Genomic DNA, 17,183 nt, shown 5'->3' with positions numbered 1-17,183 from the left:
TTTTGAGAGTAAACATTTATTATTTGGGGCAATTGATCTGGGGATAGAAAAGTCATATCTTTTTAAACATTCTTTTCCTTGCTTCCCAGCAGAGGTTGTCTGAACTGAAAGCAGTGATCATTTTTTTTCCTTTTGCTATCCCTTCATAAGCATGTGTGGGAGTGAGTAAAGTCCAGTTTGTGCTTTCTTTCAGGGGGATATCAGCTGCCTGCATACTTAGCCACGTTCTTTTGTTAATTGCCCTGTTTTAAGTTAAGAAACTTTACTTTGTTTGAGAGCACTAACTTTTAGCGTTATGTGAGATACCAATAAAGAATTTTACTGGTTGCGCCTATATTTAAGTTTCATTGTCTCTCTTATTCCAGCCTCTAGGGCTGAAGTGTTTTCCCCTCCCCAGGGGAAAGGGACAGGATTACACACCTGCCTGACAGGATCCTAACCCCAGGTGCTCATGGGAACTCTATTTCCAAATGACAGCTCTACCATCCAACTCAGTGGGTTTGAGGAGAGTGATACAGCCAGGGCTTTTTAGCAGATCTTTCCCTATTTGCTCCCCGAGTCCCTACGATAAGGTAATTTCTACTGAGGTTCCATCATTCCTGATGATGCTGGTGAGTAACAGTGTCTGATCATCACAATATACACAGTACTTTTAGGCTGATATAGTGGAGTCTGTTAGTGACCAGCAGTGTGTCAATGCAAGTACTAGAACACCCCAGTGAAATGGGTGATGACATAGGTTGGGGAAATCGAGCATGGAGGCTTCTGCAAATGCTTCACAAGTGTCTGCTAGTTATGATAAATATCAAAACATTTTAGTTATTCCATAAAATTAACATACCTCAAAATAATGCAGATACATACCTGTAGCAGGTATTCTCCGAGGACAGCAGGCTGAATATCATCACCGATGGGTCATCGTCCGCGATGGCCCAGGAGCCCGGAACTTATAAAAAAATAAGAACTTTCGAGAACGCGACATTGTGCGGGTGAAGATGCACCACGCATGCGCAAGAAGGTTCCCACCCGCGACGCAAAGAGAAGAGGAACAACTCCAAAGGGGAGGAGGGTGGGTTGTGATAATATTCAGCCTGCTGTCCTCGGAGAATACCTGCTACAGGTATGTATCTTCATTTTCTCCAAAGACAAGCAGGCTGAATATTATCACTGATGGGGTATCCCTAGCCCACAGGCTCACTCAAAACAAAGAAGATTGGTCAATTGGGCCTCGCAACGGCAAGAACATAACTTAGATTGACCTAAGAAGAAACACAACTAAGTGAGTGCAGCCTGGAACAGAACATAAATGGGCCTAGGAGGGTGGAGTTGGATTCTAAACTCCGAACAGATTTTGCAACACCGGCTGTCCAAACCGACTGTCGTGTCGGGTATCCTGCTGAAGGCAGTAGTGAGATGTGAATGTGTGGACTGAAGACCACGTCGCAGCCTTGCAAATCTCTTCAATAGAAGCTGACTTCAAGTGAGCCACTGACGCAGCCATGGCTGACATTATGAGCCGTGACATAGCCCTCCACAGTGAGCCCAGCTTGGGCATAAGTGAAGGAAATGCAATCTGCTAGCCAATTGGAGATGGTGCATTTTCCGATGGCAAGTCCCCTCCTGTTGGGATCAAAAGAAACAAACAATTGGGCAGTCTGTAGAGCTTAATCCGCTCCACGTAAAAGGCCCATGCTCTCTTACAGTCCAAGGTGTGCAACTTGTCCTCACCAGGGCAGGTATGTGGACAGGGAAAAAACGTTGGCAAGACAATTGATTGGTTCAGATGGAACTCCGACACCACCTTCGGCAAGAACTTAGGGTGAGTGCGGAGGACTACTTTGTTATGGTGAAACTTGATATAAGGTGCATGAACTACCAAGGCTTGGAGCTCACTGACTCTACGAGCTGAAGTAACAGCCACCAAGAAAATAACCTTCCAGGTCAAGTACTTCAGATGGCAGGAATTCAGTGGCTCAAAAGGAGTTTTCATCAGCTGGGTGAGAACGACGTTGAGATCCTATGACACTGGTGGAGGTTTGACAGGGAGCTTTGACAAAAGCAAACCACTCATGAAGTGAAAAACTAAAGTCTGTCCAAAGATAGGCTGACCGTCTACACGTTGATAAGCACTAATTGCACTAAGGTGAACCCTTATGGAGTTGGTCTTGAGACCAGACTCTGATAAGTGTAGAAGGTATTCAAGCAGGGACCGTGTAAGACAAGAGCGATGATCTAGGGCCTTGCTGTCACACCAGACGGCAAACCTCCTCCATTTGAAAGAATAACACTTTTTCGTGGAATCTTTCCTGGAAGCAAGCAAGGCTCGGGAGACACCCTCCGACAGACCCAAAGAAGCAACCTCTAAGCTCTCAACATCCAGGCCATGAGAGCCAGAGACTGGAGGTTGGGATGTAGAAGCGACCCCTCGTTCTGTGTGATGAGGGTCGGAAAACAGTCCAATCTCCACGGTTCTTTGAAGGACAACTCCAGAAGAGGGAACCAGATCTGACGGGGCCAAAAAGGTGCAATCAGAATCATGGTTCCATGGTCTTGCTTGAGTTTCAGCAAAGTTTTCCTTACTAGAGGTATGGGAGGATATGCATACAGAAGGCCTGTCCCCCAATGCAGGAGAAAGGCATCTGACACTAGTCTGTCGTGGGCCTGAAGTCTGGAACAGAATTGAGGGACTTTGTGATTTTCCTGAGTGGCAAAAAGATTCACCGAGGGGGTGCCCCACTCCCGGAAGATCTTGTGGACAACATCCATGTTCAGAGACCACTCTGAGGTTGCACGACTCTGCTCAACCTGTCAGCCAGACTGCTTTTGACGCCTGCCAGATACGTGGCCTGGAGAAACATGCCGTGGTGGTGTGCCCAAAGCCACATCTGGATGGCTTCCTGACACAGAGGGCGAGATCTGGTGCTCCCCCCTGCTTGTTGGTGTAATACATTGCAACCTGATTGTCTGAATTAAAATAATTTGATTGGACAGCTGATCTCTGAAAGCCTTGAGAGCGTTCCAGATCGCTTGTAATTCCTGGAGGTTGATCTGAAGATCCTTTTCCTGAAAAGACCAAGCTCCTTGAGTGTGAAGTCCATCTACATGAGCTCTCCAACCTAGGAGGGATGCGGCTGAGGAATTTGGAATAGACGTCCCAAGGTCAGATTGGATCGAATGGTCCACCACTGAAGGGAACTGCAAAATTCGGTGGAGAGATGGATCATATCCTCTAGATCCCCTGTGGCCTGGCACCACTGGGAAGCTAGGGTCCATTGAGCTGATCTCATATGTAAGGTGCGTCATGGGAGTCACATGAACTGTGGAATCCATGTGCCCTAAAAGTCTCAACATCTGCCGAGCTGTGATCTGTTGAGACACTCGAACCAAGGACACTAGGGCCAGGAGATTGTCTGCCCTTGCCTCGAGAATGTCTGTGTGTCCCAACAGAGCTCCAATGAACTCCAATTTCTGTACCTGGACAAGGTGGGCCTTGGGATAATTGATTATAAACCCCAGTAGCTCCAGTAGTTGAATAGTCATCCGCATGGACTGTAGAGCTCCTGCCTCCGAGGTGCTCTTCACCAGCCAATCGTCGAGATAAGAGAACACATGCACTCCCAGTCTGCGTAGCGATGCTGCGACAACTGCCAAGCACTTTGTGAAGACCCTGGGTGCAGATGCTAGGCCAAAGGGCAGTGCACAGAACTGAAAGTGCTGAGTTCCCAGTCGGAATCGAAGATACTTCCTGTGAGCTGGGAGTATCAAGATGTCAGTGTAGGCATCTTTTAAGTCAAGAGAGCATAGCCAATCGTTTTCCTAAATCATGGTAAGAAGGGTGCCCAGTGAAACCATCCTGAACTTCTCTCGGAGAAGGAATTTGTTCAGGCCCTTTGGTCTAGGATGGGACGCATCCCCCGTTTTCTTTTGCACAAGGAGGTACCTGGAATAGAATCCCAGCCCTTCTTCCCCAGGTGGAATGGGTTTGACCGTATTGGCCTTTAGAAGGGCGGAGAGTTCCTCTGCAAGTACCTGCTTGTGCTGGAAGCTGAAGGACTGAGCCTCCGGTGGGCAATTTGGAGGCTTGGATACCAGATTAAGACTGTATCCTAACCGGACTATCTTAAGAACCCACCTGTCGGAGGTTATAAGAGGCCACCTTTGGTGAAAAAATATCAACCTCCCCCCAACAGGCAAGCCATCCGGCACAGACACTTTTTCCGATGGTATGCTGCACTGGAGCCAGTCAAAAGCCCGTCCCTTGCTTTTGCTGGGGAGCCCTAGGGGCCTTAGGAGCACGGCGTTGATGGGAACGCGCATGCTGGGGATGAGCCTGAACCGGCTGCCGAGAAGCAGGAGTGTACCTACGCCTGTTATACGAATAGGGAGCACTCCTCTTCCCTCCAAAAAACCTCCTAGAAGAGGAGGCGGTAGCATAAGACGTCCGGCGGGAGAGAGAATCCATGGCATCATGATGCTTTTTGATCTGATCAACCATGTCCTCTACTTTTTCACCAAAAAGATTATCCCCCCAGCAAGGAACATCCACCATTCACTGCTGGGTCTTCTGATCCAGGTGAGAGACACTCAGCCATGAGAGTCTGCGCATCACTATACCTTGAGCAGCTACTTGGGATGCCACATCAAAAGTGTCGTAAGACCCCCGGCCAGGAATTTGCGACATGCCTTCTGCTGCCTGACCACCTGGTGAAAAGGTTCAGCAAGCTCCGGAGAAGTGCTTCAACTAAACTGGCCAGTTGCCTCACCGAGTTCCGCGAGTGGATACTTGTGTAGAGCTGGTAGGTTTGGATTTTGGCAGCAAGCATAGCAGCCTGATACATTCTCCTCCCAAAAGAATCCAAGGTCCTAGACTCTGCCTGGGGGCGCCAAGGAATAGTCTCTAGAACTCTTGGCTCCTCTGAGAGCAGAGTCCACCACCATGGAGTGGAGGAGTGGCCTAGTGGTTAGGGTGGTGGACTTTGGTCCTGGGGAACTGAGGAACTGAGTTCGATTCCCACTTCAGGCACAGGCAGCTCCTTGTGACTCTGGGCAAGTCACTTAACCCTCCATTGCCCCATGTAAGCCACATTGAGCCTGCCATGAGTGGGAAAGCGCGGAGTACAAATGTAACAAAAAAAAATGGAATCGTGAGGAAGTTGGGCCTTCACCATTACAGGCTCTCCATGGACTCTGTACTGGGACTCGGATTTTTTTGGGACAACTGGATTATAAAGAGGGCACAACCAATTTCGCATAAGCACTTCCCTCAGTGTATTATGCAAGGAAGCCGTAGCAACCTCAGCAGGCGGAGAAGGATAATCCAAGACCTCGAGCATCTCGGCCCTGGGCTCATCCACAACCTCCATGGGGAATGGAATGTCCTTAGACATTTCCCTAACAAAAGATGAGAAAGAGACTTTCAGGTGGAGACATTCTACTCTTAATTGACGGAGTAGGATCAGAGGGAACCCCACATGACTCTTCCTCCGAAAAGTATCTGGGGTTTTCCTCATCTTCCCACGAGCGCTCCTCATCAGTATCGGACAAGAGCTCCCTAAGAGCAGACCGAACCCGAGCCTGCCTCGACGTAGAGGATCGACGACCTCGTGAGGGGTGTCGGAGAAGTCGACCCCTGCCTGGACTCCGGTGAAGCTTCCTCCACCGACATCAAGGGGGAATCAACCCGGGTGGCAGCCGACTCCGGTACTGCAAGCGGTACCGAGGACGGGGACCTCCTCACAGGCGATGGGCCAGATGCCGCCTTGGCAGTCGGTACGGAAGGCGCAATTAGCGAAGCAACCCTTCCAGAAGCTCCGGAAGAAGGTCCCTGATACGCTCATCGAGAGCTACCATCGGTAAAGGCTGGGGGGCCGGTGCAGGAGTCCACTGCAGAGTCTGAAGGGGCTTGGAAGCCGGTACCAGGCTGCCAGATGACCGACGCATCGGCACCTCCTGAATGAAGGGTGAGTGGTCCTCCCGGCGCTGACACTTCTCAGGTGCCGACTTCCTTGGCTCCCCAGAGCTCTCGTGCCGACTTCCTTGGCTCCCCAGAGCTCTCGGTACCGTGCATAGAAGAAGAATGATGACGGTGCTTCTTAGCCTTCGCTCGACGCCCATCATCGAGACTCCTTGGTACCAAAGAGGAGGAATTGGAACGCCTCTTCAGGGTCGGGGGGGCCTGCATAGCAGTAGGCCTCGAGATAGGTGAAGACCCACTCGATGCCTTGCTGCTCTCAGCTCAATGCGGTCTTTCGGCAGCCAATACCTGGACTCCCAATGTCGATGCTTCCCTAGACGCAGAGACCAAGGACCGGACTAATCTGAAAAAAGTTTCTCACGCTAAGCCTCTCGAGCCACTTGGGCCCGTTTTTTCATCAATTTACATTGTTTACAAGCAGCTAGAAGATGGTCGGGCCCAAGACACTGGAGACACCACGCGTGGGGGTCGGTACTTGAGATGGTCCGGTTGCAGCGAGTACAACGATTGAAGCCGCTGGGAGTCCTCGATGACATGGAGGGATAAATGGTGGTCACGAAATCAAAAGGCTCGATGGTGCCAAGAAAAAAGGGGCGCAAAAAGGGAAGAAACAGCCCGTCCGAGCAGCCTAAAGGGCAGCCGCGTCAAAAAAAGAATGAAACTTAAGAGGAGAAAAACTAAGAAATAGAGGCAAAAAAAATTTTTTTTTTTTAATATTTTGGGTAAGCAAACTATTAGTAAGAGAAAATAAAAGTGATAAACGCAAAAATGGGTCTCCTGAGTCCGAACAAAGAGTGGTCAGCAAAGACGTGACTCTTCAGAGCGCGGATTAAAAGAAACTAAAGGAGACACGCTCGCGTCACGGGAACCTGCTCGCACCATGCGCGGTGTGTCTTCACCTGCTCGACGTTCTTGAAATTTCTTATTTTTTTATAAGTTCCGGGCTCCCGGGCCGTCACGGACGACGACCCAGCGGTGATAATATTCAGCCTGCTTGTCCTCGGAGAACACATAGTATGTTCTCAAAATGTTCTACTTACATTCTGGGTCAACTGCTCAAATACAATAATATAGCAAAACCTAGTACACTTGTACAAGTATGAGTATTTATTCCTGTCAAAATTCTTCAGTTTTTATCTATATCTTTGAAGGAAGTCCATTCTACAGTAGACTATAAAGTTAGTAAATAGTAGGTTGATGTCATTCTTCAAGTCTAATCATTCAAACTACTAAAAAATTGCATGAGAACTGGCACTAAAACCAGCCATTTTGAGAAAAATATTAACTTCTCACTGCTCTCTCAATGTCTTCACAAACCAACCATCCTGTATTTAGTTCACAGGTACAAAAATAAAAGACTAATAAACTGTGCTTATTTTCATAATGTCAAACAGATCAAGCAATTACTTACCCATAAATAATATGTAAACTGCAGTGCGAAAATAGCAATGCCTTCATTGTCAAACGATCCAGCTACCGATCGTGATATATAACCTGGCACTATAGCAATGAAACAAGCAGCTAGAAGTCCTGCTCCTTGGTTCCATAGTTCTCTGGTGAGCAGAAAAGTGGAAATTGATGTAAGGCCGCTGAAAACTGGTGCTAGGAACACACATACATCTCTTATGTGGACTGTTACATTAAGCATATTTAAAATCCAGTGTATGAGGCCTGCTGTCACCATCAACCCAGGATACACCTACAAGAAATGAAAATATAAAAGGTTTATATTTATGTTACTATGCCTATGTATTAAAAAAAAAAAAAAAAGGTCATATAAAGTTTACTAGCAGCTTCCCAGAAAAAGCAAAGTTACTCACCCGTATCAAGTGTTCTCCGAGGACAGTAAGGACACATGTTCTCATAGATGCTACCTAAAACTCTTACATTTTCTATAAGCCTTGGGCAAGCCTGACTGCGCATGCATGCATGCCTTCCTGCCCGTTTGAGTTACGTGGAAGCCTCAATTAGATAAAAACAGCACAAAGAGTTCAACACCTAGGGGAGTTGGAAAAGTATATGATGATGTTATAATGCCTTTGTATCGCTCCGTGGTTGTTCTGGCCACATTTCGCTGCAATGAAAGTAAGTCTGCATGCATTAGTATGGAAAGGGTTTTAAAATTAGTTCCCCCTTTATGTAACACTTGGCATAAGTTATTTTCTGTGTCAAAATGCCTTATTTTAACACACAAAGCTGTGCTAAGTGCACTGCAAATTTATTACATCTGCCTATTAGTCATTTCAATTTCTAAATTGCCAAATCATCAAAATGAACATAGGAATAGCAATACTGGGTCATACCTAGATCTGGTCCATGTAGCCCGGTTTCCTGCTTCCAACAGTGGCCAATTCAAGTGACAAGTACCTGACAGAATCCCAAATAGCAAGATTCATGCTACTGGTCCCAGGGACATGCAGTGGCTTCCCCATGTCTATCTCAATAGCAGACTATGGATGTTTCCTCCAGGAACTTGTCTAAACCTATCTTAAACCCAGATACACTAACTGCCGATACCACAACCTATGGCAACAAGTTCCAGAGATTATCCACTCCTACCATAGCTGAGATAATATTAAATCATCTCTGACCTTATGTGCAACTTTCTTTACATTAATCACCTTACTTTCTAATTCTACTTACTCTCTTACCTATATTTTCCATCTTTGCTTTATCCTTCACTATCAATTAAAATGTTCTATTATGTATTGAGTTGACATTATACTATGCCATACTTTTTATTATTTGAATATTTTTACTGCTGTAATTGCCTATCCTATATAATAATTCTCATCTGGCTCACTGGCACTGAGCTGCCAGCAACACTCACTCTGCACCACTCACTAGGACCCGCCCTCAGCCACGCCCCTTCCGGACATAATTCCCAACCCCAACGTTCTAAATGAAGCATCAAAAGCCCCTCAAAACCGGAACTGTGAGGCGCCAGAGATATCCGGTTGAAAACGTCATGACGACGAGGGCGGAGCACACTGCTGGAAACTACCGCGACGCAAACACCATCGGATCTCACAGGTACCTCGAGGGGGGTCGGGGGACACCTGCCTCGCTGATGCTAGCTCCCCGTGCCTGAAGGGTGCTTCGGGGACAGCTGGCTCGCTGAACTTGCCTCCACAGCCTCCAAACCCCATCTTCCCCTGCCCCAAAACCTTGCTAGAGCCCGTTTCATTTCTCCTAGAAACGGGCCTTTTTTACTAGTTGCTCATGTTTGATCTATTCTTACTGTACACCGCCTTGAGTGAATTCCTTCAAAAAGGCAGTAAATAAATCCTAATAAATAAATATTCGTTCAGTGAACAAATATTTCCCCCTGTTCTTTTAAAAGTAGAACCATGTAACTTTGACTATCCCCTAGCCTTTGTACTTTTTGAAAGAGTAAAAAAAAAACAAAAAACAACCATTTACATTTACCTGTTCTACACCACTCAGTATTCTGCAAACCTCTATCATATCCTCCCCCCACCCCCCAGTCATCTCTTTTCCAAGCTTCCTTCCTCATATGAGAGGAGTTCCATCCCCTTAATCATTTTAGTCACCCTTCTTTGAACCTTTTTCTAATTCTGCTATATCTTTAAGATGAATTGCAGACAATACTCAAGGTGTGGCCGTACCATGGAGTGATAGAGACATTATAATATTCTTCGTCTTATTTTCTATCCCTTTCCTAGTAAGTCCTAGAATTCTGGTTGCTTTTTGGCTGCTGCCACACACTAGGCACAAGACTTCAGAGTATTGTACACAATGACACCTAGATCTTTTTCTTGGGTGCTGACTCTTAGGGTGGAACATAGCATCAAATAACTATGATTTGGATTATTCTTCCCAATGTGCATCACTTTGCACTTGTCCACATTAAATCTCATCTACCATTTGCATGCCCAGTCTTCCAACTTCCTAAGATCTTAACATTTTAACAACTCTGAATAGCGTCATCTGCAAATTAAATCACCTCACTTGATGTTCCCATTTCTAGATAATTTATAACTATGCTAAATAGCACTGGTCCCAGCACAGAACCCTGGGGCACTCTACTATTTACCCTCCTCAACTGAGAGAACTGGTCATATAATCCTACCCTCTTTTCTATCCATCAACCAATTCCTAATACACAACAGAACACTGCCTCCTATCCTATGGGTTTTTAATTCTCAGGAATCTCTCATGAGAGACTTAACACTTTCTGAAAATCTAGAAGCAGTCAATAGAAGTAAAATAAAATAAAACATAGAAAAGAAAATAAGATACCTTTTTTATTGGACTAACAATACATTTTTTTATTAGCTTTCGAAAGTAGCCCTTCTCTATCAGATCAGAAATGATCTGACGAAGAAGGGCTACCTTCGAAAACTAATCAAAAAATGTATTTAGTCCAATAAAAAAAAGGTATCATCTTATTTTCTTTTCTATGTTTTATTTTATTTCTAATGACTACTTTTAGAAGTGGACTAACACGGATGCCACATCTCTCTATTGAAAATCTAGATATACTGCATCAACTGACTCACTTTTATCCTCATGTTTATTCAAAGAAATGAAGCAAATTGGTGAGTTAAGACATTCCTTGGCTGAATCCATGTTGACTGTCCCATTACACCATGTTAGTTTACATCTTCAGTGATTTCATTCTTTATAATAGTTTCCAATATTTTGCCTGGTACCAACGCCAAGCTTACTGGCCTAATTTCCTGGATCATATCTGGATCTCTTTTTAAACTGGTTTAACATTGGTCACCTTCCAATCTTCAGGTTCTACAGAAAATTATTAACAACAGATTACAGATCATTAACAGCTGACCTTAGTTTCATATTTGAGTTCTTTCAGTACCCTGGGGTGCCAAGATTTGGGTTTCTGCCAGGTACTTGTGACCTGGCTTGGCACCTGTTGGAAACAGGATACCGGTCTAGATGGACCAATGGTCTGACCCAGTATGGCTACTCATGTTCGTATGTACCATCCAATCCAGGTGATTAACTACCTCTAATTTGTTAATTTGGCTCAGTACATCTTCCAGGTTCACAAAGATTATTTTCTGTTCCTCTGTATAGTCACCCTTAAAAACCATCTCTGGTACAAGTAGATCTCTTACATCTTCATTAAAGACCAAGGCATAGAATTCACTCAGTGTCTCTGCTATGGCCCTATCCTCCCTGAGTGCCCCTTTTTTCTCCTTGATGATCTAATGGTCTCACAGATTCTCACAGGCATTCTGCTTCTGATATATCTGAAAAAGTTATTACTATGAGTTTTTGCCTCAGAGGCAAGTTTCTCTTCGTATTCTCTTTTGGCCTTATTTATCAATGCTTTGCATCTAACTTGCCAGTGCGTATATGGCTTCTTGTTTTATTTGGATTTTTTTTTCCATATTCTGAAAGAAGTTCTTTTGGCTCTAATAGCCTTAACCATGTTGGTTGTAGTTTGATCTTCTTTCCACCTTTATTAATACATGGAATACATCTGGTCTGGGCTTCCAAAATGATTTTTAAACAACATCTATGCCTGATTTAAAGTTCTAACCTTTGCAGATGAGCCTTTTAGCTTTTTTCTCTTAACTATTTTCCACATTTTATCATAGTTACCCTTTCAAAAATTAAATGCTGCTGTAGTAGATTTCCTTAGTGACTGCACTCCAGTTATTAAATCAGATTTGATCATGTTATGATCACTTTACCAGCAGATACATTCTCCCTTGTACTAAGTCCTGCATTCTACTAAGGGCTAGATCTAAAATAGCTCCCCCTTGTCAGTTCCTGGACCAGTTGCTCCAAAGAGCAGTCATTTACTACATCTAGGACTTTTACCTCCCTAGCACTCCCTGATGTGGCATTTAACCAGAAAATAATAGGGTAACTGAAATTACCCATTATTATACTGCTGGGCAGACTTGTACAGTCTGTGCCCTGAAAAAAGCAAGTACAAATCAAGGTAAGGTATACACATATGAGTTTATCTTGTTGGGCAGACTGGATAGATCATGCAGGTCTTTTTCTGCCGTCATCTACTATCTTATGTTATGTTCTCTCTCCTTCTCTGCTCATATCCAGCAGATCGCCAAGACCTGTCATTTCTTTCTTTACAACATCCGTAAAATCTGCCCCTTTCTTTCTGAGCACTCTACCAAAACCCTCATCCACACCCTTGTCACCTCTCGTTTAGACTACTGCAATCTGCTTCTTGCTGGCCTCCCACTTAGTCACCTCTCCCCTCTCCAATCGGTTCAAAACTCTGCTGCCCGTCTCGTCTTCCACCAGGGTCGCTTTACTCATACTACCCCTCTTCTCAAGTCGCTTCACAGGCTCCCTATCCGTTTTTGCATCCTGTTCAAACTTCTTCTACTAACCTATAAATGTACTCACTCCGCTGCTCCCCAATATCTCTCCACACTCGTCCTTCCCTACACCCCTTCCCGTGCACTCCGCTCCATGGATAAATCCTTCTTATCTGTTCCCTTCTCCACTACTGCCAACTCCAGACTTCGCGCCTTCTGTCTCGCTGCACCCTACGCCTGGAATAAACTTTCTGAGCCCCTACGTCTTGCCCCATCCTTGGCCACCTTTAAATCTAGACTGAAACCCACCTCTTTAACATTGCTTTTGACTTGTAACCACTCGCCTCCACCTACCCTCCTCTCTTCCTTCCTGTACACATTAATTGATTTGATTACTTTATTTTTTGTCTATTAGATTGTAAGCTCTTTGAGCAGGGACTGTCTTTCTTCTATGTTTGTGCAGCGCTGCGTACGCCTTGTAGCGCTATAGAAATGCTAAATAGTAGTAGTAGTATACTGTTGCTAAATTTGCTAGCTTTTCTAATTTCTATTAACATATCTTCATCTGTCTGATCGTTCTGGCCTGGCAGACAGTAGTATAGACCTACACATACATTCCTTTCCTTTATACATGGAAATTCTATCCATAAGGATTCCACGTTGCTGTCTGTTTTATGTAGAATTTATTTTGTTTGACTCAAATCCCTCTAACTTACAGTACAATCCCCTCCCCACACACACATTTTGATTGACCCTATCTTTGTGATATAATTTGTATCCTGTAAAAGTGTCCCACTGATTGTCCTCCTTCCATCAGGTCTCTGAGATACCTATTATATCTACTTCTTATTTTTAGTGCTATATACTCTTTTTTAGCCTTCTAGCATTTGTATACAGACACTTCAAAGTGTGTTTTTTCCTTGCATCCACAAACTGCTTAGAAGTTGAGAGAGGTAACTTTTGCTCCGTTCTATCCTTAACACTCCTGGCTTTCTTTCACCAATGTTGAAACCTCTCCATTGGACTTTCTATAAATGTACAAAGGGAAGGTAACAAACTTTTGTCTTTCGAAACCAGTCTTAGGAAAATACCTCCTACCTTTCCCTCTACCTTTTCTGAGAGTATTATTTCCATAGAAAACAACACATACAGATTTACTAGCAATTCATGCATGTGTCCTTTGAAGCTGTTGAAATTCTCTTTATTCAAGCTTATTAAACACACAAACTTTTCTATTTACAATATGTGCTCAAAAGAAACAAAAAGCTGGGTGGACTTTATAGGCTTTAGTTCACTCCAGACCAAGGCTCATTTGTAGTGCAAGGTGTGCAGTGTGCTTTCACCAGGATGGGCATTCGGTTTTGGGAAGACTGTTGGCTGGATAATCAACTGATTAAAGTGGAATACCAACACAACCTTAGGAAGGAGTTTAGGATGCATGTTGAGAACTACCCTGTTACGATTTATTACAAAACTTATTTCCTTGTCATCAAGCAGATGAAGCCATTACATATGGGTTGTGTCCATCAACCAGCAGGGGGAGATAGAGAGCACTCAACTTCTCACAGTGCCTCATGGCCAGTCAGCTCCACTGCCTCTTCAGTATTCTCTATCTCCCCAAGCAGGGTGGCTGCAGCTTCTTCGAGCTCCATCAAAAATCTGCCTGGGGGTGGCTCCTGGCTTGCCAGTTGTTAGCCGGGGTGTTAGAGGCTATAGCAGCTTCACTTTGAAGGCACATAGGTTAGCCCTTTCCCTGCCTTACCCATGCCCCCGTGGATGTGGACATATTAGCTTGCTTTTCCCTGTCCTTTCCCACTCAGTGGATGCAGGCACATTGGTTCGCATTTCCCTGCCTTTCCCACTCATCTGAGCCTCCGGAGTTCTTATTACCTCTCCTTTCCTCACAGCATTAAAAAAAAAAAAAAAAGATTGAAGTTCTTTCTGAGGCTGCCCTGCTTCAAGCACAAGTGACTGCACAGCAAACCCAGAAATTGGAACGTGTGGATATCAAAATTCAAGAAATGGGATCTATAGAAACAGCTTTGGTTATAGACAATAATTTCCTACATAAACGACTTGAATAACTTGAAAATCAGACTAAAAGACTTAACCTTAGGTTTCTTAATTTTCCCAAATCGCCGTTAATTTCTCCTTTGGAGATGGTTAAAAAATATTTGGTGGACATCCTGGGAATGGACAAGGACTCACTCCCTCCCATTACACGGGCTTATTACATCGGGAGTACTGGAGTGGAGGTAGGAAACCCCCCCCTCCCCCCCCCCCCCCCGGAATAGGGGAGGGAATGAATTTTACCTCAATCCTAGAAAGCTCATTAGAAATAGTTACCGGCGGGGTACTAAACAAGGCTGTCCATTGTCCCCTCTCCTTTTTAATATTGCCTTAGAGCCATTGGCTCTGGCTATTCGGGCTCATTCCAATATCTCTGGGGTGTCTGTGGGAGGTGAGGTGTTCAAACTTTCTATTTATGCGGATGATATTTTACTCTATACCACCCCATACTCCCTGCCAGTTGTTTTGGATGTAATCAATTCCATCTCCTCACTGTCTGGCTATAAAATAAATTGGTCTAAATCAGCCATCATGCCGTTAAATTCCCGTGTGTATAGATATCAGATATCTCAATATCCATTTGCCTGGGAACCTTCTAAGCTTAAATATTTGGGAGTTTGGTATTCCAGGTCGGTGGATCAGACCATGTCTCTTATTCGGAATCAAATTTTGAATTTAACCACTTCACTCCTGGGTTCATGGTCTCCGCTTTATTTGACGTGGTGGGGTCGGATTGGGGCTATCAAGATGGTTCTGGCTCCGAAGTTGAACTATATATTTAGTATGACTCCCTTCTCTTTTCAAAACTCTTTCTATGCCAAGATTGATTCCTTGTTACTTAAGTTTCTGTGGAGACAAAAGCCACCTCGCATTGCACTGAAGAAACTTAAGATGCCGACTCATTTGGGAGGTCTTAATGTCCCTGATTTTAAAAATTATCACATGGCTTTTCGCCTATCTCAGTCTTTAATGTGGTTCCAAAGGGAATTCTCTCATTTGACACCTAGGTGGCTGATTTTTGAGGCCGCCTTGGTGCGCCCTTGCCCCTTATATCTTTTACCCTCTGCAGATTTGTATCCATATACCAAGCACTTGCGGTTGTTGAAGGCTTCTGCCTTTAATATCCGTACGTTTAGGGCTGGTCTTGGAGTTTGCGCTGCCTCCCTGGAGGATGTCTCTCTCTGGTATAACTCTAGCTTGCAGTCTGTTCACCTGCAGTCCCAAAAAGCTGAATGGTCTTGTAAAGGTATATGGCTGTTATCTCACCTTTATATTGCGGGTACGTTGTTGTCACCGGATGCTTTGGCTGCACTATATGGTGTTTCTTTGCTGGCCTCTCCCATATGGAAGGATATCTCTACCTTTCTCTCGACCTTTCAGGTCTCTAATTCTCTGCTCACTACTCCTTCAGATTTTGTTGCCCTCTGTCTCAGTATTGTAGATGGTAAGAAAAAAGCATCTGTCCTTTATAAAAAAACTTCAGGATTCGTGTGTTGATTCTGTTGCTCCATTACGGCTGTCTTGGGAAAGGGATCTCAGTCTTGATGCGTCTGATTTTGACTGGTACACTTTTTGGGTCCATTCGATGCGTCCAACTAAATCAGCAGCAATTTCCCAATCCTCCTATTTTCTTTTTCACAGGGCTTATTGGACACCTGCTAGAGTGGCCAGGATCACTAAAAGTCTTGATTACAAATGCTGGTCCTGTCAAGAATCAGATGGATCCCTTTCCCATATGTTTTTTTACTGTAAGAATGTAAGAGCATACTGGCGACTCATTTGGGCTAAGTTGCGCCTTATTTTTCAGTTGCCTGCATTAACCGTGATCTCTTATGATATTGTGCTTTTAAGAGCCTCTTCTCCTAACCTCTCTCTTTTAGAATCCGATAAGAAATTGTTTAACATTTTGTTAGCGGTTGCTTTACATTTAATTGTTTTAAATTGGAAAAATAATGTACATCTCAATTATAATGAATGGTGGAGTAACGTGTGTGTGATTAGGAAATATGAAACTATACTAGCCGATAGGCACCGTTGTGTTCAATCTGTCTTGAAGACCTGGGCTCGTTTGGATTCATTTTGTCAGACTCCTAATAGCACTACCTGATAATTGTATAATTGCTGATTTGCTATGGGTATTGTCATGGTATGTTGTTCTGCCTTTTTATTTTTGGTTATTAACTTTGCCATGGATTATTGTTACTGTTTCTTTTTGGTTGTTTTGTGTTATACTTGTAAAACCTTAATAAAAATATGAAAAAAGAAAAAAAAAAAAAAGAAATAGTTACTCAGAGGTTAACTCTGCTTGCCACTTTCACATTGGAGCCTGATAGGAATGCCGTACTACGGCTTTCGTTGAGACAATTAGAAAATCTGTTTTTGGGCTCAAAGGTCCGTATCTTTCCAGATCTCTCACGGCTTACACAGATGAGATCAAGGGCCTTTTTGGAACTTCGCCCCAGGGTGGTGGCATTGGGAGCAAATTTTGTTTTGCGATTTCCTTGTTTTTGTGCTTGAGGGTAAACATTTTCAGTTTGTAGATCCAAAACAGTTGAAAGAGTTTATTGATGCAAGAGTTGATGTGAATATAGTAAACCTTCTCTAATTAGCAGGCTGGGGTCTGAACCAGAGGAAGCAACTATTGATTATTAATTTTTGTATTTTTTTTTCTTTTTTAATTTCCTTAATCTTGGAATCAAATTTCTTTAACTTGTGGACAAATGGGCTGTAAAGATATATACTTATTTTTGATTCCTAATGTTAAATAATGCCGATTGCATATTCACTTTATGTGGTGATATATTGGAAAACTTAAATAAATAAATTTTAAAAAAAAATGGAACAGGGGTTTTCCT

At 44.0% G+C, this 17,183-nt stretch overlaps 1 protein-coding gene across 1 annotated transcript in view; it reads right to left on the bottom strand.

The window, feature by feature from the left end:
- Window positions 1-17,183, bottom strand: part of STT3B (STT3 oligosaccharyltransferase complex catalytic subunit B) — a 284,604-nt gene that overhangs the window by 177,699 nt on the left and 89,722 nt on the right. The window contains exon 3 of the mRNA XM_030205953.1: window positions 7,386-7,673. Within this exon, the coding sequence (XP_030061813.1) occupies window positions 7,386-7,673 (288 nt within the window). The remainder of the gene's footprint in view (window positions 1-7,385; window positions 7,674-17,183) is intronic.

Source organism: Microcaecilia unicolor, chromosome 1 (assembly GCF_901765095.1).
Source record: "Microcaecilia unicolor chromosome 1, aMicUni1.1, whole genome shotgun sequence".
In the NCBI taxonomy this organism is placed as follows: Eukaryota; Metazoa; Chordata; class Amphibia; order Gymnophiona; family Siphonopidae; genus Microcaecilia; species Microcaecilia unicolor.
This window is presented reverse-complemented; position numbering and strand designations above follow the sequence as displayed.